The sequence below is a fragment of the Carassius auratus genome, chromosome 24 (genome assembly GCF_003368295.1).
Source record: "Carassius auratus strain Wakin chromosome 24, ASM336829v1, whole genome shotgun sequence".
NCBI classification, from domain to species: domain Eukaryota; kingdom Metazoa; phylum Chordata; class Actinopteri; order Cypriniformes; family Cyprinidae; genus Carassius; species Carassius auratus.
The window spans coordinates 22,096,874-22,119,564 of record NC_039266.1 but is presented as its reverse complement, the minus strand read 5'-3'; the positions used below and the strand labels follow the sequence as shown (position 1 = coordinate 22,119,564).

General features: G+C 37.0%; 2 protein-coding genes across 9 annotated transcripts in view; both read right to left on the bottom strand.

The window, feature by feature from the left end:
- LOC113042654 (microtubule-associated protein 4) overlaps window positions 1-987 on the bottom strand; it is a 56,137-nt gene extending 55,150 nt beyond the window's left edge. For all 8 annotated transcript variants that reach the window (XM_026201638.1, XM_026201639.1, XM_026201642.1 and 5 more), the window contains exon 1: window positions 856-987. The gene's annotated coding sequence lies outside the window, so the exon portion shown is untranslated. The remainder of the gene's footprint in view (window positions 1-855) is intronic.
- Window positions 988-3,820: 2,833 nt separating this feature from the next.
- The window catches only part of kcnh2b (potassium voltage-gated channel, subfamily H (eag-related), member 2b), a 153,567-nt gene continuing 134,696 nt past the window's right edge, over window positions 3,821-22,691 (bottom strand). Inside the window, exons 6-15 of the mRNA XM_026201635.1 lie at window positions 20,021-20,455; window positions 18,386-18,785; window positions 14,833-15,032; window positions 10,605-10,857; window positions 8,340-8,533; window positions 8,151-8,253; window positions 7,774-8,007; window positions 6,924-7,113; window positions 6,666-6,846; window positions 3,821-5,354 (exon numbers count right to left, since the gene is read on the bottom strand). Of these exons, the coding sequence (XP_026057420.1) occupies window positions 5,163-5,354; window positions 6,666-6,846; window positions 6,924-7,113; window positions 7,774-8,007; window positions 8,151-8,253; window positions 8,340-8,533; window positions 10,605-10,857; window positions 14,833-15,032; window positions 18,386-18,785; window positions 20,021-20,455 (2,382 nt within the window). The 3' untranslated portion in view covers window positions 3,821-5,162. The remainder of the gene's footprint in view (window positions 5,355-6,665; window positions 6,847-6,923; window positions 7,114-7,773; window positions 8,008-8,150; window positions 8,254-8,339; window positions 8,534-10,604; window positions 10,858-14,832; window positions 15,033-18,385; window positions 18,786-20,020; window positions 20,456-22,691) is intronic.

The window sequence follows — 22,691 nt, the reverse complement described above, 5'->3', positions numbered from 1 at the left end:
CCATGTAAAAGTTAAAAAAAGTCTAAATGTAGAAGATGTTTATCTGGGTATCTATAAAAAAAAGAAGTGTTGCAGAACCGCAATAATTTAGCTGAATGCATGACAAGGAAGACAACATCAATAAAACAAAGGCAGTAACTGAAGACATAAATGCATTGCACAAAGCAGTTGACAGGTTTTTGGCACAAACGGCATGCCATACAAATATGAAGAGCATTAGACTAAACATGTGAGCATGTATAAATGTAGGTTATGTTAGTGTGTGTGTGTGTGTGTTGTCTTCTGTAATCCTCTGATGCTTGGGTCACATCTAAATCCTCATCAGGATGAATCATATACGATTCGGCTCAAACACACAACAAACTCCAGAGAAAGATGAATTCTGGCAAACTGATGGACAAAAAGCGGTTCTCATCTCATCTGATCCCTTTACAAAAACAACTTTACTAACAAGTACACAACGCCCAGGTCACACACGAAATCAAAAACAACAGCTTCATGATCGAACTGATCTGAAATCAGCAGCAGGGTAACATGATCTTAATCAATCAATCTGATCAGAATTAACGTTATGTCACTCAAATCAACGCAATCAGGAATTTTAACACACTTAAGTTTCACAAGAGGGTTAGCCTGTCAAACCAGTTGCTCAGAAACACAGACAAATAAATAAATACTAACATAGTGAGAGAAACAGACAAATAAATAAATTAGTAGACAGTTCAGTCTCCAGTGTCACTGACCCGCGTGCACGCGCAAACCGCCCTCAGAACGCACAAACTCCCGCGGCACTCTTTCTACGCATCAACTTAATCACAAACTCGATTTAACATACTTTAATAAGTTTATTCTCACCGTTTCCGTTGATTTCAGAGAGTTTTTCGCGCGTGTGTCGGTGTCGCGGCCTCACGCTGATCCGCCCTGCGCTCTTCACTGACCGCACACACACGTCCCCGCCCTCTGACACTCTCAGCCAATCGTAGGGCAGAAACGGCAGAAACGGCAGACGGACAGCCATGTCATCCAATCACGGCGCGGACGGAGTGTCTCCGCGTCTGATGACGCATGTCCAACTGGCGCACTTTTGACAGACACGCGGCGCGTGCAATCAGTGAGTTTGACTCCTTATATGGGCCAACGGCGATCCAATGAAAATAAACACAACACAAACCTTACTTTCACTCCATAAGACTAGATAAGACTAGACAACTAGCCTTGGCTGGTTTCAGCTGGTTTTTGACTGGTTCAGATGGTTTTAGCTGCCTTTTTTTGCTAAATTAGATGGGTTAAGCTGATTTAAATTGATCTCTAGCTGTTTTATTATTATTATTATTATTGAATCAGTTGGTTTTAGCTTGTGTTTAGCACAGACTGTATAAAAGCATGGACGTAGTGTCCCTGACGTCATCCATAGGTTTACGAAGAGGGTTTTTGAAGCCAAAAGTGGGCGGAGCCGACCGTCGCCATCATCGTACGTCACTCCCGGATATTCGAAAATGGGCAAAGAGGCGGGAGCTGGCTGCTGAAACCACGCCCACCTAGCTAAATGGTAGCGCAATCCACCTGTCACTCAAGTGGCCACGCCCCCCAGTTATATATATATAACTACAAAATTAGCTATACAGACCAAAATATATATTTTTAAAAGAGACTAGTCGAGCTAATCATGCTAAAAACATGTTAGCGACATGCTAGTCATGCTAGAAACACCCTAGCAGCCACCCATGTTTTTTTTTCTGATAGACTCTGTATTAATTTGAAAACATTCAAACTTTAATCTTTAAACCTATATTAAACTTTAAATATTGCTTTTTTTAAGTTACATGTGGTCTTGAAATATTAATTTGAAAACTACAAAACCCACCAGATTTATATATTAACATTGTTTGCACAACTAAACAATAAGCAGCTGCTGAGATGTTCTCGGAGGGTTAATGTCGCCATCTAGTGGCCAAGACAAACTCATCTCAAAGATTCTCAAGCCTGAATCTTAGTTTGCTATCTGTTATCTGGTTTAACGTGAGTCTCTATAAATATATGTGGTGTATGATTACCTGCACAAAGATGAGAGAATAATCCACTTGATTACTAAAAACGATTGCATCTGTCTGTTTAAAAGATGCATTTTAATAACCGCAGATCGATCGATCGATCGATCGATCGATCTATCTATCTATCTATCTATCTATCTATCTATCTATCTATCTATCTATCTATCTATCTATCTATCTATCTATCCTCCAATTTGGACTCCCACAGCATTAAAATAAAAAAATAAGAAAAATGTAGTTGAATTTAATTTCAAATTCAATCTCAAATATTAGATATTGTTTTAAAAGATCAGGTGGAAAGGTGCATGTTGTTACTCTTAATCATAATAATCAAATTAATGGTTGATATTTATAAAAGTTTCCCTAGAAGTGTAAAAAAAAAAACACAAATTGCAGTTGTTTTCAAAGAAGTTTATTGAAATAAATATTTTTCAGCTTTATAAAGTCAACCGTTTATTATAATGCTAGCACACAATCAAGACTTTCTGAAGTGTGTCCGATCTCCTCAGCTCATTTCAGCATGATTCCTGACCTCAGTGACGTCACAGCAGCGTCCAGAGTCACGAGTCCATCCCTCACACGCTGGAAGAACATGACATGAGTCTCAGAGCTGGAAGTACAGTGCTTCAGTCCACATTCTGTGAAAGAGATCCGCAGAAGATCCGCAGTGCAGCATGCAGATAAAATGTGCACAAGTTCAATCCCTCTTTGTTTTTACTTTTATATATATATATATTATAATAATAACAGATATACTTCATTATTAACAGAGATATTCACTTTCATTTTAAAAATAAAAAAGAAAGAAAAACGGTCAAACTGATTTTATTTTCCTCTACAGCATTTCTCTTTTTTATTCGTTTTCTGCATTTCGAAGCATGCCATGGAAATGCGATTCTGCATAGTGTCGGCTATAGGGATGCCATTTCTTTACAAGACTTCCTTATGTACAGCAAAACTGGGAAGGAGAAAAACAGCAATCCAGTGTAAACGAATAACCAAAATAAATTAAAAATGAAAAATATGTACATAGAAGATTCACTGGTAAAGCCTGTACTGTATAATAGTATAACCGTGTGGATCTGGATCCGGTTTTATGTGATTTGTGACTAAATTTGACAGCACATATAACCCTTGGCTTCAAATCCCTGTAAATAAACGTCAAGAGAACAGAGATCCTCCACTTTAGTAAGAGAGACGGTGTAAAGTGCACAGCGGTACACACAAATCCCATTCAGCAGGACAGATCATCATCCAGTGATGTGGAGAGTAATCACAGAACGAAACACAATGATCTCGTTATATAAACTCCATTAATGACTGTAATTACATTAGGATCAAGCAGGCTGCTTTTCTGACACGGATCAAGAGCAAACCTGGATCACTAGCAAACAACCAAACAAACTAAAACTACAGGAGTTCAGTGTCAATAACCAAATACTAGATGCGTGTGAAGGGGGAGCTCACAAAAAAAAAAAAATGTTTTGAAAGTCAGTAAAAAAAAAAAAAGAGAGAGAGAATAATATGTCCTAAAAAACATGCATGTTAAAAAAAATAATAATAAATTAAAATTCGAGAAAAATATGTCCTAAAAAATTTTCGTAAAAAAAAAAAAAGAAAACTGATTCTATGATCCTTAAATAAATAAATAATTTATATAAATAGATAGATAGATATTATTTATTTTAGAATCATATTTTTCTTTTTTATTCCAAAGTTTCTTTCTATTGTGAACAAAACTAATTCTAAATATGTTTTCATTAATGCAGTATTTGTTGGCATTAATTTATGATTGTTTAAAAAAAAAAAAAAAAGAGAGAATCATAACTGGAGAATAATACAAACTATTAAAAGTCCTAAAAACTGATTTTGTTGTCTTTATGCCAGTATATCGTTTCGTCGCTTTGCTTTTGATATTGGGGTTAGATTTGCCCTGATGTGTGACTGTGAGATTCACCCGTATGTGTATGATGGTAAAAAGACAGAATTAGAGACAGTTATCACATGAATTATAAATATGAACTAGATAAACGTGTGCAAACTCCTGCACTGATCAAAGTAAACGTGAGGGTTGTTAATTAAAACAGTTCTTTCACACTGACACAGACGCGGTGAAATCGACCGTCCTTGTGTTCAGTTCACCAGTTTAAATCAAATTAGATATCAACAAATCATAAATCACGATTCAAAACCTCTAAATTGAAGCCTAGAGGCAGATCGATACGATCGTGGTCATGATTCACAAACGGATGCTGATGCACAACACGGTCTCATGCTAACATGTCTTCCTTCCTCAAGAAAGTTTATAGTTAATATCATAGTCATTTAAATATAATAATGTTAAGCCTGATATGAAATAAATGGCTGAATATTAAAAGTGTTTATTATCGCATGCTTAAGAGCTCGTGTGAAGTTTATTTTTTCATTGGTGCATAAAAACAATTCATCGTCAAGTTCGAGAGCTCGTAAATGTGCCAAATAATAATTAATAATCACGTGACTGTGGCTGCAGGCCGTAAACACCACAGACGATGAGGAAAAACCAACGAAAAACATTTGGTCCAACCCAATCTTTAATATTTGGTTTCGTTTGTGGTTTAAAGGATTCAGTATTGCTAAAGCTAACGTGTGCTATATCTACAAAAATCACGTTGAGTTGGAAGAAAAGCTGGAAAAGGAAGGAACGGAAGCCAAGCGGGACGTGACACACCATCAACTCTTTGCATATTGTTCATTCAGTGTCATAACGCATGATATGCTTCAACCCGCCAATCAACTCATCCGGCCAATCCAGTGTGCTTGGGCGGGGCCTGAGGCTCCGCCTCCTTCATCAAAAGCAGTGACAGGACAGACACACAGGTTATGATTATTAGAAGGGGTTTCTTCTGTTAGGCCAGCTAACACTAACGAGTTCACTCAGTTCTGGAAGCGCCGCAGACGTGAAGAGAAAGATCGAGAGAGTCTGGAAAATTCAGTGCAAGACATAATGGCTACTTGAAATGAGTAAGAATCATTATTCGTTTAGGGATATCCAATACTGGACTAGTGAAGCCGCCTCCAGTGGATGTGTGCAGGACCAGAGGCAGGTTTGTGTCCGGCGTGTTGTCCTCTCTAGCTCTCGGGGTCCGAGCCGTGTGTCTGTGATGAGCTCCGTGATGTGTGCGGCTCCTGTAGAGAGAAGCGTCGGTGGATGTCGGGGTCGGGCTCCAGCTCCAGTCGGGCCCCGAGGCTGGAGAATTCGGGTCGAGGAGCGGCGCTGACCGCTGGATGGAGCTCCGAGGAGCTGCTGAGGAACTCACAGGACTGGAGGAGAAAACAGAGCAGAGTGTTTATACATCACTCCACAGCTATAGCAGAACCTTAAATAGAATCAAAGATCAAATTAAAAAATATTACTTCATCAAAATATTACTAAAAAAACACTAATAAATATAAATGAGAATATTTTATTAGAATGTTTATAATATTAAGTATATTTTAATTACAGTCATTTAATATGAAACATATAATATTTATAATTTAATATGAAATAATATTATATTTTAATTCTATATATTGCGCGCACACACACACACACAGATATAAAATGCAATAAATAAATACATATTTAATCTAAATTATATACAAATTAATTCAAATGTTTTTTGCTTATTTAAAAAATGTATTAAAGGTCCTTATCAGGTTGTAGAAAACTGTGAGTAGTAAACTGTTTATATATTTATATATTAGTTCTGTCAAAAGATTTTGTTTACATTAATATATGTATATATACTGTGTATATTTATTATGTATATATATATATATATATATATATATATATATATATATATATATATATATATATATATATATATATATATATTTTTTTTTTTTTTTATATATACATAATAAATATACACAGTATATATACATATATTAATGTAAACAAAATCTTATATATTACATATAAATATACTTAATATATGAACACACATTTTGCTTAAACATATACGTGCACGTGTTTGTATTTAAATTAATATAGACAATACATATACATATATTTTGTAAACAAAAACGTTTATTTTTGGATGTGATTAATCGTGATTAATCATTTGACGGCACTAATATATATATATTTATATATATATATATATATATATATATATATATATATATATTTATATATATATATATATATATATATATATATATATATATATATATATATATTTATATATATATATATATATATATATATATATATATATATATATATATATATATATATAGTATTTGTGTGCGTCTTAATAATTTAAAATGATTATATTACTATATATTATAATTTTTTATTGTTAACACATACATTATAATGTGCATATTATACACAGACATATTTGTTATAAAATAAACTCGATATATCTTGAAAATGCTAATAAAAAAATACATTAATTAATTATCATTTTAATAATTTGGCTATGAGATGGCAGCACCTCCTGATGGACTGAATAGAACTGGACTAGTTAACTGTTCAGAAGTAAAATAATGAATGCAATGGACTTTTTTTAGATCATATGTGAATGTATTCTCTGAAACTGATCGAGCGTGCTGTGAGCAGTTAGTATGATCCTGTGTTACCTGTGAGAGAGACGCAGGTGTTCTGGACTCCAGCGGCGTGACGGGCTGCACGAGGATCTCGGGGAACACGGACGTCTGCGGCGGAGAGGAAACACTGCTGTAGGACGGAGGAACCAGCATCATCTGCCTCTGCAGCAGCTGCATGATTGCACCGATGTCCGTCGACATGCGACTCTCCAGTCTGCACACACACAGGTTATTCAGAAATACTCATCTGGTTTAGGGATTGAGACAGGTGTGTTGTGACTGCACTGAGACCTGTTGAGCTGTTTCTGCAGCAGCTCCAGTCTGCTCTCCATCTGGCTGCGCTGCTGGCGGCTGATGCTGCGCAGGGGGGTGCTGGGATACATGGAGGGCGACGGGAGACTGCAGCGGGGCACCTCCTGATACTGCCTCCCCCGACTGTCACCCCAAAAACTGAAGATATTAGACACACCTGAGAATGCACCTGAGGCACACACACACACACACACACTCATTAAGAACACATACAACATGATGTATAACTCTATATTTCACTTATTATTATAATATTTTTCTACAATTTATTTTATTTAATTTTTTATATATTATATTATATTATATTATATTATATTATATTATATTATATTATATTATATTATATTATATTATATTATATTATATTATATTATATTGTTTGATTTGTTGCCCTTTGCTGTCATCTTGGTCAGGACACTCTTGCTAAATAATATATTAATATATAAATTTTATCTCAATTGAGTTTTTTATTTTGAAAAATAAAGTTAAACAAATTGCATTAAAAAAACAACATTATGTCAATCAAATCTGGGTAAAAATGTTACAAAATATATATATGATATATATAATATCTACGTGTTTTATAAAATGGTAACAAAAATCAGAATAATCAACAATATAATATTTATTTTTGTATATTGTGACAATATTATGAAAATATTTTATATTATATTTTATATAATATTGTAAAATATTATTATATAATATTTTATATAATATAATAATGTCATACAACTGATTATTTCTAATATTATTATTTCAATGATTTGACCTTTTTTAAATTCTTATTTTTTCATACTATAGACACTTCCTGCTGTCACTCTGTCACCTGATAGGGCGTTGCACGTGTTTCCTGCTTTGGGATCGCCCTCTCCCTCAGTCACATCCATGAGCGTGGTGGGAGGGGTGGGGCATGCGTGCACAGGCTCCTCCCCCTCATCGCCGCTGGAGTTACGAGGCTCCTCCCACCCCGGTTTGAGTTCGTTCTTGTTACCAGCTGCTTGTTTTCTGCCTCTCCGGACGGGTTTCTGATTCCTCTTGATCTCTCCAGCATCAGCATCATCTGGAGAAACAAACGCGAGATGAATGTGCATCAACAGCACATGCAAAACAGCTCCTCTGTCTGTAGATATATCATCTGTAAATAGCGTAAATGACGGAATGTGTGATAATAAACCCAGACTGAACATCAGTTATCAGGAGAACCTTTTTCTGTCCGCCGTCGGAATGAAAGTTTTCTCCTCCGCAGTTTGTTGAAGCCGGCGCAGTCTGAATCATCGCTGCTGGGAGATCCAGGAATCATGTTTGTCTGTAAGTGAACATGCACACCTCGGTGAACTCTGTGTTTTTGCTTCACTCATTTGTCAGATTCTGTTCACGGTGAGCGTGACTCACGTCTCGGAGGTTAAAGGTGATCTCCAGGTTGCTCCAGAAGTGGTCGGAGAACTCGGGGTACATGTCCAGCACCTCCAGCACGTCGTCTCTGTGGATCTTGTGCAGGTCGCAGTACGTCAGCGCCCTCACGTCTGCGTTAGATTTCCCGGGCCGTGCGTACAGGTTGATGGGTTCACCGAATATATCATTCTTCCCTAAGAAGCACACAAGATCAGCGTCAGACACGTCTACAAACAATCAGAGATACCTACATTTATTCAGTCATATTTCATCATTTGTGTGCAGGAAGACTAGCGCCTACATTTTGGTCTAATTGTAAATGTAAACACTGCAACTGCAAAATTTGGCTGATTAACCCTTTTTATTCCATAATGTTTTACTTCTACATCACAGTAAAAGCAACGTGCTGCTAAGAATTTAGTTTATCCTTAATGCACCTACGGTTCAATTGATCTATGATGGTGCATTTTAATACTTAAAATTTTTAGGCATTGAATTTAATTTGTTAATTCATTTATTCTGCTGTGTTTTTATTTTATTTTATTTATTTATCATTTATTTTGTATGATATGTACAGGACAGGACACAGTGTACCAGCAATTTTGTTTACGCTTGTGCATTTTAATGCTTTACTTTTATGCATTAAATTATATATACATATATATATGTGTGTGTGTGTGTGTGTTTTTTAATCATTACCTCCTTTTAAAAAAAATTACATATAACTAATGATTTTTTTTCTTCTTTTGATGATACACATGATACTAAATAAATACTATAAATAAATAAAATAAATACAACATATTTTGCTATGACTTCAGAAAACTTGGACTGCTGCCCATGAGCTATAAGAACTATTTTAATAGCTATATATATATATATACACACACACACACACACACACACACACAGTACAGACCAAAAGTTTGGAAACATTACTATTTTTAATGTTTTTGGAAGACGTTTCTTCTGCTCATCAAGCCTGCATTAATTTGATCAAAAATACAGAAAAAACAGTAATATTGTGAAATATTATTACAATTTAAAATAATAGTTTTCTATTTGAATATACTTTAAAAAATAATATATTCCTGTGATGCAAAGCTGAATTTTCCGCATCATTCCTCCAGGCTTCAGTGTCACATGTAACATCAGTCGATCACATGATCATTTAGAAATCATTCTTATATTCTGATTTATTATGAGTGTTGGAAACAGTTCTGCTGTCTCATATATTTGATCAATAAAAGGTTCAAAAGAACTGCATTTATTCAAAATAAAAAAATATATATAATAATATATATTCTAATAATATATTTTCTTTACTATCACTTTTTATCAATTTAACACATCCTTGCTGAATAAAAGTATTGATTTTATAAAATAAAATAAAAAATTACTGACCCCAAATTACTGACCAGTAGTGTATATTGTTATTACAAAATATTTATATTTTAAAAACATAGCTTCTTTTTTTCTTTTTTTACTTTTTATTCATCAAAGTATCCTAAAAAGTGTCACATGTTCTGAAAAAAATATTAACTTTGATAATGAATCATCATATTAGAATGATTTTTAAAGGATCATGTGATAATGATCCTAAAAATTCAGCTTTGCATCACAGAAATAAATGATAATTTAAAGTATAATACATTTAAAAACAATTATTTTAAATTGTAATAATATTTCACAATATTACAGTTTTTTCTGTATTTTTGATCAAATAAATGCAGGCTTGATGAGCAGAAGAAACTTCTTTCAAAAACATAAAAAAATAGTAATGTTTCCAAACTTTTGGTCTGTACTGTGTATATATTAGAGCTTGACAGTCACTAGTCATTAAATGAATTTAAAGAACATCACTGTTCTGTTAAACATCTGCTTTTGTTTTCCAACAAGAAGAAATGCAGTCATGCAGGAAAGTGATAAAGGGCGAGTAAATGATTTTAGGATGAATTATTGTTTGAAGTGTGTGTGTGTATCAGAGTCACACAGTTTTCCAGATGACATCCTGTAGGTGGCGCTGCAGGATAAACAGAATCTGTCAAACTGATCTTACAGTACAAGCTGTGGATAAACAGCAAGCTAGCACGACTTAAATACGGTGTCTCCAAGTCTCCAAGTCGTCTTTGTTTCCTGAATGCATCTTAATTCAAGAATTATATTAGAAAACAAGACTAGGGAAGAAAATCATTATTTGCAGTGGAGTACAATTTGAACCTTTGCACTGGCTCTAAGTGTTTTATGTGGTATTGAAGATCCTACCCAAGATTGCCACCACAACATCTCCACGCAAGATCTCGATGGAGCCGCGGGAGATGAAGTAGAGCGCGGTCAGGACGTCTCCGGCGTGCACCAGCGTGTCTCCCGGCGGGGCGTGAGTGGTCTTAAACTTCATGGCCAGCGCCCGCAGACACCCTTTACTGGAGCCCTTGAACGCTTTACAGTTCTGCAGCAGAGTCCTGTTCAGATGCAGACAGATGTCGGCCTGAAGACACTCTGGGAAACCCTTCAGCACCTGAGAGAGCACAAGAAACTACTGTTAAAAGCTCTGAAGGATTTATTATTTTATGTAATCAGACCTTTTCTGAAGTTTGGGGTCTGTAAGAGATTTTGGTAACACTTGGTTCAGCATTAGTTAACATAATAAGAATGAACAATACTTTTACAAATTTCAACATTTACTAATCAGAAGTTGTGCTTGTTATCATTAGTTAATGCACTCTGAACGACTGTATTTTCATTAATAAATACTGTAATAAATGCATTGCTCATTGTTCGTTCATGTTAGTTAACACATTAACATTATAGTAATGCAAACTGATTTTTTTATGTTTTTAAATTACTTGTCATGATTCTGCCTTCATGTCCCGACTTTTCTCTAGTCTTGAGGCAGGATCATGACAGACCCGTGTTTTGTGTACAAGCACATGGCCTTGTCTTTGGGCCATGTGCTTGTGTTGTCTCATTCCCTTGCCCCGCCCCCCTTGTTATCCTAGTCTTGTTGTGATTGCCGTATCTGTGCCACCTGTCGTGTCTTAATTGTTCCCCTATTTAGATCTCCTAGTGTGCTCTGTCTTTCGTCGGTTCATTGTTCTACTTATGTGTTCCTACATGTCATTCTCCTGAGATACCTTGTCCTAGAAACCCCTCGAAGAAGTCTTTGTCTTGCAGTGAGTGTTTGTTAGTATTTAGTGTTCAGAGTCTTTGTTTACCTTATTTATTGTGTTTTGTAGAATTCTTTTAGTGTTCACCCTAGCCTTTGTTTTCCCCCTCGTGGGTTTTGTTTTTCCCCTTTTTGTATAATAAATCTTGTGTTCAGTACATCCTGTCTGCATCTGAGTTCGTCCCAAACCCATCCTCACAACAGAATGAACCGACCAAATAGGAACTCAGCAGACAGGATGTCCCCCACTCCTCAATCCCAATTGGAGTTCCGCCAACAGTGTTGGATGTCGTCCCCCGCCGAGAAGAAAAGGGTTGCCCTGCCATCCTCGCCTGAGAACGAGTGGGTTCTCTACAATTATGCCCGGCTGTGGGAGAAGTTCTCCCAGGAGGCGCCGCAGGGTACCCCCCAGAGGTCCCCACCTACCCAGCTGCCGGCGATCCCGGAGGGTCGTGTCCTGGCCGTGGCAACCCTGGGGGATCAGTTACGTCCCTCCCAAGATCCTGAGGTACCTCCCACTACCTTAAGTCTCCCCAACAAGCGAGGGAGACGGCTTTCATGGGAGTCAGCTTCAGAGTCTTCGGCGTCCGAGGCTGCCCTGCCCGAGACCAAACTCCCCCAACCCGCATCTGACCCAGCTGTAGCCTCTGCACCGCGCCCGAGGAGGAAGAGGAGGAAGAAGGGGCCTGCCGGTCCTGTGACCCTGTCTCCTCCCGTGCCAGAAGCGGAGAGAGCTGGCGTGCCCGAGCCAGCAGCGGAGAGAGCTGGCGTGCCCGAGCCAGCAGCGGAGAGAGCTGGCGTGCCCGAGCCAGCAGCGGAGAGAGCTGGCGTGCCCGAGCCAGCAGCGGAGAGAGCTGGCGTGCCCGAGCCAGCAGCGGAGAGAGCTGGCGTGCCCGAGCCAGCAGCGGAGAGAGCTGGCGTGCCCGAGCCAGCAGCGGTGAGCGTGCCCGAGCCAGCAGCGGTGAGCGTGCCCGAGCCAGCAGCGGTGAGCGTGCCCGTGCCAGCAGCGGAGAGCGTGCCCGAGCCAGCAGCGGTGACTGTGCCCGAGCCAGCAGCGGTGAGCGTGCCCGAGCCAGCAGAGGTGAGCGTGCCCGTGCCAGCAGCGGAGAGCGTGCCCGAGCCAACAGCGGAGAGCGTGCCCGAGCCAGCAGCGGAGAGCGTGCCCGAGCCAGCAGCGGTGACTGTGCCCGAGCCAGCAGCGGAGAGCGTGCCCGAGCCAGCAGCGGTGACTGTGCCCGAGCCAGCAGCGGTGAGCGCTGGCGTGCCCGGGCCGGCAAGGATGAGAACTGTCACTAAGTCAGCAGTCACGAGGGCGGAGGAGAGAGCCGCGGCCGACTCTGCAGCCAAGGCTTTACTACAATCGGTCTCATCTCGCAAGGAGATGCCCATTGTAATAGCTGTAAAGTCTTTTTCTGATTATTTGTCCCGTCTTGTTCAGATTTTAGAAGTCCCCGTCAGTCCTGTCTTGTCCCCGGACCCTGTCCCCAGAAATCCCGAGTGTCCTGTCGTTGCCTCCCCGTGTCCCGTAGATGTCGTCTCCCCGTGTCCCGTAGATGTCGTCTCCCCGTGTCCAGTAGATGTTGTCCCCCCGTGTCCAGTAGATGTTGTCCCCCCGTGTCCAGTAGATGTTGTCCCCCCGTGTCCAGTAGATGTTGTCCCCCCGTGTCCAGTAGATGTTGTCCCCCCGCGTCCCGTGTCTGCTCCTGTCATGTCCCCTGTCAGTTGTCCCGAGACCCCTCCCCGTCCCTCACCACCCAGACCTGCCCGTACCCCCCGTCGTCAGCCTTCGTCCTGTCCTCCTAAGATTCCTACCCCACCCACCCACCCTGGTCTGTCCCCCATGAACTTTGTGGTCCCGCCCCCTCCCCTTCCCTGTTTGTTTTTTTTGATTTGTCACCCTAACCCCGTCATTGTCTATTCATGTTTGCCTTTGTTATTATTTGTCATGTCTTGTTGGTTTTTGTCTCTGTCCCAGTCAGTCTTGTCCCGCGTTTGATGTTCCCTTGGGGAGCGTCTGGAAGCCGCTCCTTAAGGGAGGGGTTCTGTCATGATTCTGCCTTCATGTCCCGACTTTTCTCTAGTCTTGAGGCAGGATCATGACAGACCCGTGTTTTGTGTACAAGCACATGGCCTTGTCTTTGGGCCATGTGCTTGTGTTGTCTCATTCCCTTGCCCCGCCCCCCTTGTTATCCTAGTCTTGTTGTGATTGCCGTATCTGTGCCACCTGTCGTGTCTTAATTGTTCCCCTATTTAGATCTCCTAGTGTGCTCTGTCTTTCGTCGGTTCATTGTTCTACTTATGTGTTCCTACATGTCATTCTCCTGAGATACCTTGTCCTAGAAACCCCTCGAAGAAGTCTTTGTCTTGCAGTGAGTGTTTGTTAGTATTTAGTGTTCAGAGTCTTTGTTTACCTTATTTATTGTGTTTTGTAGAATTCTTTTAGTGTTCACCCTAGCCTTTGTTTTCCCCCTCGTGGGTTTTGTTTTTCCCCTTTTTGTATAATAAATCTTGTGTTCAGTACATCCTGTCTGCATCTGAGTTCGTCCCAAACCCATCCTCACAACATTACTTTTCTGCTCATGCATTTATAAGATCAAAAATGCATTTAAATTATGAAATATTATTACACCTTCAAATATCTGTCTTCACTGTGAATATCTGTTAAAGTGTAATTTATTTCTGTGATTTTCAGCAGTCCCATAAAACATCATGTGCAAAAACTCTTACTTTTTTGTAGTACTTTGCCGTTTTTAAATTAACGTTTAATGTTTCAGAGCTCAGTGAAGAATCTTTTGAAAAATCGATGAAAAAATTATGGTCCACATCATTTCACTCGGCAGAACAGCAATCATACCGGCTTCTGACCGTCCAATCAGAACGCTCCACTGCTCCTTAATGAGAGCAGCTGACAGGCGGAGGTGTACGCTCATTTGTTTTCTGTACTCGAATGCGTAATCTCGTTAAACTCTGCGTTTGGGGCTGGTAATAGTTGAGTATGTGCTGGTGAGGACAGTTGCTAAATGAACTCATTATGTATTATACACATTCATGTAATCAAGCTCACTTTAAAGGTAAAGCAAGTAAGTTTGTTAGTGATGAAAAATCAGGATGAGTTTGTTTCTTCATCAGGTTTGGAGAACTGTACCATTGCATTAGTGTCTCATCAATGGATGCTCTGCAGTGAATGGGTGCCGTCAGAATGAGAGCCGACGGCACCCATTCACTACAGAGCATCCATTGATGAGTTAATGATGCAATGCTACATTTCTCCAAACCTGATGAAGACACAAACTCCTCCTGATCTGGGATGACCTGAGGGGGACTCACGGCGTTCATGTCGATGCCGTTGGTGTAGGACCAGGCGTGTTGGAAGTATTCCTCCAGTCTCTGGCGCAGCGGGTTGGGAATCTGATGGAAGCGGATGAACTCTCTCACCCGCAGCATCTGAGTGTGATAGCGAGCCGTTCCCGAATACAGCCGCTGGATGATGGCCGACACGTTCCCGAAGATACTGGCGTACATGAGCGCTGGACAGGAACAGGAAGTTAAAATAGCATCATGATGAAGCACCTGCAGGTTCAAGCTTCACACTTTACTGCTGTGACGTCTGCTTAGATCTCCTCCTCACCGCTCAAGACTAGTTATGATGCTAACTAGCACATTCCTGTACTGTTAGAAACATCTCACAGCATAAAAACACACGTATGAGCTTAATGGGTTTGGAGTGTTTTAGTTTTGGAGTGAAAATTTCATGATGAATTCAATGTTACTTACAATTTCTGTGTGAAAATTGTTTTAAAAATGAATAAAATATATATATAACAGATAATTTTTGTTTCATATAAAATTCTGTCCTTATATATTTTAAAACGGCATGTTTATTTGCCATCTCTTTGTAATTAATTGTGAAATTTACAAGCATTTTCTGAGTAATAATTGTTTCTGTGCTTCAAAACAAATCAATAAATAATATTCTGAAACATGTTTTACAAGAAAACACTATTTTAGTCTGTCTACTAGCTTTATTTATTTAGATACTATTATAGTTTCTATTCATATTTTTAATCTGCTTGTATTTTTATATTTTCCATTTTAGTTTAATTTTAATATTCATCACATTTAGTAGTTTTATATGTCTATATATGTGTAGTATTTTATTCATTTTTATTTCAGTTTTAGTTATTTTAATACATGAAGTACATTAAAATTGCTTATTAATATTATTGCTTATTAATATTATTAATAGTAGTTTTATATGTCTATATATGTGTATTATTTTATTCATTTTTATTTCAGTTTTAGTTATTTTAATACATGAAGTACATTAAAATTGCTTATTAATATTATTGATATTATTTCAGTTGATATTTAATTCAAGTAATGGTTGAAAGTTTTAATGTAAGTTAACTATAACCCTGCTCTCTACTTCAAAATGTAATGTTTAATTCACTGTTTCTTGCTGTTTGTAATTAACCGAGTGAAATTTGTTCTACATGTGTGTTTCCAGTGTGTATAAATCTCTAGAGCTTCAGTGAAAGTGTTTCAGTCTGACTCTAAATGACAGCGCTGCAGGTTTCTCGCAGTATTCGTCGTTATACGGCCGTTATGAAAGCTGGATTCAGAGCTTGTGTTACTGCGGTGGTCACTGACTGATCTCAGAGCAGGTGGGCAGCACTATGAATCACAACACAGAAGCTGCAAAAATAGCAACAGAGAAAGAGCTGAGCACGGCTGTAGAAACTGAGTTTGATTCTCATGAACCCGATACGGATTCAAATCTCAAAAAAACCTATCAAACCTGTGTCATATTTCACCATAAAAATCAAAAGAAAGAAATAAGATATTAGATTTTGCCTAAAGCAAATTAAGCATTTAGATCCACTGTGTGTGTGTGTACTAAAAAATGCAAAAAATAAATTCTAAAAAAATTCTAAAAAATATTAAAAAAATCTGCTCCATTAATTTAATTTAATTTAATTAATTTTTTTTTCATGTCAATAAAAAACATTATTATTATTAATTACATTAAAAAAAAGAAATAACAATAAAATAATGTATTGTTATTAATATCGTAAGATAAAAATGTATATTATTTAAACTGTATAGTGGTTAAACTGCATTTAATTTATGGTTTAAGTGAAGAAAACACCATTACAGCTTTGGTCATTAAGTATAAGCTGCTGTATTAAAACAATAAAAACTGACATTAGAAACTAAAACACACAAAATATGTAGAATGAAAATAGAGACATTAGAATTTATGAATTTAAAAATATTTATCTTTTATTTTACAAATATAAATAAAATAATAAAATAAAATAAAAGTAATAAAAAAAAAATTAAGTAAATTAAATGGCAGGAGTAGATTTTTTTGAGAATCATTCTAGCACACACACACACACACACACACACACACACACAAACACACACACACACAACATAAACAAAGCCATTACATGCAATACAAACAGAATATGATTTAATATGAAAATATGATTAAATAAGGCTTTTTGCAGTCCTTCAGCTGTTAAATGGTGACTAATCTAGTAGCAGATCGAAGAGGTCATGTTCATCTTCTCCTTTTGAACTTTCGCCCTTCTCCAAAATGTAATCCTGCAGCACTGATGATAAATGCTTCTACCAGCCATAAAAACGGAAATTACTTCACGGTTATTGAGGACTAATATATGTGCGGCAGTGATATTAACTTGCCAATTTATCATTAATTGCTGCGATCAGGACCTGCAAAAACGAGCTATTAGATTGATTTGTTCTCCAAAAATTAAAAAGGGAGGACGTTTCATCAGCATGTGATGAGGTTTGATCATAAAGTGCACAATAAAAGGAGCTCTATTATAAACCGGCTTACAGAACAAACAGGCGCATCTCTAATGAAGCTCTTATCTGAACTACAAGACATTCAGGAGGAAGGTCAACACGCAGACATGCTTTAATGACTCAGTTATGCTTGATTTGTTTTCTGCGGATCTATTTAGTTAATTAAAAATACATTTAAAAGATGCAGTTTATACACACAATGTCCTTATTTTTTGATGAATGTTTTCAACGACTGGAACAAAGGTCATTATCATCAGATTCAAATCATAACATCGAGAAAAAGGCTAGTCAAAAGGCTTAAAATTATTATAATAATAATTGTATATATATTATAAAAAAATAATAATAATAATAAAAAAAAATAATATATATATATATATATATATATATATATATATATATTAATATATATATATATTAATATATATAAAATATTTACAGAAGCATATATATTGTAATTTTAAGTTACGTTGTGGATTTTGTCATTATTATTATTATTATTATTACTATTATTATTATTATTATTAATAAACATGTATATGTCGTTTTTATTCATTTTACTTATGTTTTAGTTTTATGTATTTAATTAGAATAATTTAATTTAATTGTTGGCAACTAGCTGAAATAAAATGTGTTTTTATCTCCCTTTATTTATTTAATTTAATAATTAACATTTATTTTCAGGGTTTTTTAAGGATTTTGTTTCAAGGAAAATACTTTTGTTGTCAGGTTTTTGGTAAAAAAAATATAAAAAATTAAATACGCCAATATTTATATATACAATTTTATAATGTAGTTCAACAATTCTTTTGCTATGTATATAATCACAGAAAGCGTGATATCAGGGGGGAAGAAAAAAAAAATATTCTTGATACAAAAATTCATAAAATTTGTCAAATAATTAGTTTCTTTTCTGAAATAATAAAGAAAATGTTTTCAAATTTTATACCAGATTTTTGAGACAATCAGAAACAAATCAAGATTTTTATCATCTCAGACCTCTAAACTCACGTCTGACCCTTCCCCAGCGACACATACTCACATCCGATCAGCATGACGCAGATGGAGAAGATCTTCTCGGAGTTGGTGTTGGGCGACACGTTCCCGAAGCCCACGCTGGTCAGGCTGCTGAAGGTGAAGTATAACGCGGTCACGTACTTGTCCTTGATGCTGGGTCCCGATCCTCGGATGCTGCTGTTGTGTGGTTTGCCCAGATCCACACCGAGAGCGTGCAGCCAGCCGATGGAGCGGTTCTGCTCCACGTTCCCGATGGCAAACCAGATGCAGGCCAGCCAATGAGCGATCAGAGCGAACGTGCACATGAGCAGGAAGAGCACGGCCGCGCCGTACTCAGAGTAACGGTCCAGTTTACGAGCCACGCGGACCAGACGTAAGAGACGAGCCGTCTTCAGCAGCCCGATCAGGGTGGTCTGCTGAGTTGGCTGAAAAAACACAAATAAAATGACAGATTTATAGCAGGGTTTCTCCTGGCATCTTTTTATTTTATTTTAAAGGGACAGTACATTTACTCGTTCACCCCATTGACTTCTACAGTATCTTTTACCATACTATGAAAGCTAGCAGCAATTGTTTAGTTTTTTTTACATTCTTCAAAATATATTCATTTGTGTTTAGCAGAAGAAAGAAAGTAATACAAGTTTGGATCAATTTGAGGGTGACAGGATTTTCATTTTTGGATGAACTGTCCCTTTAAGGAACACAATGTCTTGCATTAGCAAGTTTGAAACACTTCACAGTTTGAAAAGATATATAAATAAAATTCATTTTACAAACAATAAATAAATAAATACAAATAAAAAGAAAGTAAGAAAATAGCTTTTTAGTCTTCAAGTGCAAAGGTCTACAGATTCTTAATTCAAGATCTATTTAAGAAGCTAAATTACAAAAGATATGTCTTTCAAATCAAAATGAAAATAATAATAATAATAATAATAATAATAATATATAATATTATTTTAATATATATATATATATATATATATATATATATATATATATATATATATATATATATATATATATAAAATATATATCAGCCAATGAGCTCAGAAAAATCAACTCTTAAACATTTACTTTTGCATTTCAAGTAAATATATATTGATTTAAGGATGTTAAGAAATTTGTAATGGAAAACAAGATAAAAATAATTTTTAGCAATACATGCAACATTTCACATGATCTTCTTTATTTTTAGTCTTGTTTTCCAGGGAAAATATCCAAAGATTTTTAAATCAAGATGCATTTACTTAAGAAAAAAAAAGATCAACATGACTTAAGTTTATTTATTTCTCAAACAACTGATTTAAGGATGTTTAGATGTCTGCACTGAAAAAAATATAAATATTCCTTATGCAGAGCATGCAGCATTTAATAACATGACTATGAATTTAAAACTGTCCGCTTTGATTTAAAACTTTTTTTAGCAATTAATTTGCTGAATTAAGACCTGATATATAAACATGTATTCATTTAGCAGACTTTTTTTTTAAGTGTGAAATAAAAAATACAAAAGATAAACATGGCAAGCAATTTATCACAAGAGCTAGAAGCAGCATATGCAGCAAAAAATAGCAAGTTTGAAGCGTGAGATAAATCAGTACACGAGCTGGAGCACAGATAAGAGTTTCAAAGCCTCATTTCCCATGATCCCCCTCACCTCTGCGCTCATCTCCTCCCCGGTGCGTTCTATGAGCAGGTCGAAGGGAATGGCCGCCACCATGTCGATGAGGAACCAGCCTTTGAAGTAATGCACGGCGATGCGCAGCGGGTGGCTGACCACCTCGTCGTTGGCGTTGACGTACGTGGTGCGGAAGTTGATGATGATGTCGATGATGAACATGATGTCCACGATGAGGTCCACCACGTTGAGCGCGCTGCAGGAGTAGGTGCAGTTCTGGGCGGAGACGACCTCGTCCCCGTTGAGCAGGAAGGCGGCGGAGTACGGCGTGAGGATGGCGGTGTAGATGACCAGCAGCAGGATCAGCCAGTCCCACACCGCCTTGAACGGACTGTAGTGCAGCACGGTCCACTTGTGGATGCGCGGCGTCTGGAGCTTGTACTCCGGCAGGACGTCAGCACCCAGAGACAACACCTGGACACAGACAGAGACCAGAGCGGATGCTGAAACAAATAGTGTTTCCAAGAACCTCAGGTTTGAAAACGGTTCACTTGATCGCCAATTAAAACAACGTCAAAGACGGTGAAGGAATATATGCAGTACAGGAGTTTTTCATTGTTTGTATTACATTGCCATAGTCAGCATTTTCTCCTAATCTAAAAATGAATGAACAAATTTAAATACATAGAAAGGAACTAAAAATTCTGAATTACAAATAAATTACAAATAAACTAATTCAATATATTAAAAACATATGAGTGTACATATTATACATATATTCAAAAAGTAAACAAAAAATCTAATTATTTTAACTAAATGCATAAAAAAAAGGTTTGTTTTAAATTAAATAAATAATTAAATATTTTAAGCAACAAGACTGTTAATAAAAATTATTATGACTATATATATATATATATATATATATAAATAATTAAAAATGACAAAACTAAAATTAAAGTAAAGACTATTAATAAATAATATAAAAATAAATATAACAGCATTTCTATGGTAGTAAAAAATATAATAATAATAATAATAATAATAATAATAATAAATAAAAACAACTAATTTACTATAACTTTAAAATTAAAATTAAACACTGAACATTTAAAAACAAACTCAAAATGTTAATAAAAACTATAAAACTAGCTTAATAAAATAATAACAAAATACATAAAACATACACCCACACAAACACACACATGCATTACAAGAATGCTATGACTTTAGTGCACACAGTGCAGGTAATATTGTAGCGCACTAGTGAGAGAGGGTGAACTGACACAAGTGCGAGTGTGTTGGTGTGTGAGAGGAGTTGAGCTCTTCTGAACTCTGCTGATGGGTTTATATAAAGCGCTTGTGCTGCTGTCTGTGAAACTCACTGACAGACGCCTTTTCTGCTGTCTGCGAGAGTCAAACTGTGTTTTGATGCACAAATTAACACAGCTTGTGTTTATGTTTAAGTAAAGCTGTTTGGAAACATAATTTTAGCCAGAAGCTAATGTTCTGAAAGTGTTCTGGCTGTCAGGACGTCTCTGACAGACGCTTCATGACTGTTTTCAAATCAGATGTTTTTACTAAAATGACTCAGTGCACACAGACAACCAGAATGTGCTCGTTATGCAAAATAACATGACATATACAATAATCTTCCCCTAATTAATACACTCTGACATGAACGAGACTGGAATTAAACAAACACAAAATAACCCGAGATCTCATCAGTCAGTGTCAGTTTTCTGAATGGACAATAATTTCTGTCATGTTCATGCCACATCTCATCTCGTCCGCTGAGCCTTGATTAAGACAAACCCACACAAATGAAGATTCAGTTTTTAAATAAAAAAAAGCCTCTTTTGCTCACCAAGTCTGCATTTGTTTGACCAAAAATACTGTAAAAGCTTTCTAAGTGAATATCTCCTAAACTGTAATTGGTTGCTGTGATCAAAGCTGAGTTTTCAGCATCATCACTTCAGTCATCAGTGCTATATATATATATATATATATTATATTTAAAGGACAGATCATTTTCAGTTTGCCTTGGAGAATTGTCTTCTACATCAGCTTAATTACATAGTGGTGTGCCACAGGGCTCTATACTTGTACCTATTCTATTTTAAGTATATATGGGCCCCTTAGGCTAAATGTTTCATAAATACAACACTATGTATCATCTATATGCAGATGGCACCCAGTTATATATTCCAACAGATCCACATGGCTCTAATACTTTGATGGTTCAGTTTTTAGGTGAGATTAGAACCTGGTTGGAAAGCGATTTTCTCACTACTAATAAGACTGAGTGTGTTGTTTTTAGACCCTAGTCTGCTTCAAAGAAAATTATATGTAAGTTGGCCTCTATGATGTTAGGTGTTTCAGGTCAGGAATTAAAACTGTCAGAGAATTTTGTATTTATGCTTACAACAATGTACAACAATGGTATGCCAAGCTGTTCCAAATCATATCTACGAGCGTCTCATCTTCCTTCAGATTTCCTCTTTATTCTCCAGCTGAGATTCATGTGTTGTCTCATGTCCGCTGATGGTTTGAGCAGCGGAGCTCCATGTCGCCCTCGTCTCAGATGGTTTCGCTCGGGCAAATGCAGGGCAAGGTTGGGGGCGACAGGTGTTCTGTGTGCAGACCGCGGGCGAGAGCAGGTGGAGCTCTAACACGTCGCTGCTACAGCACAATCACACAGCTTTTACAGCAG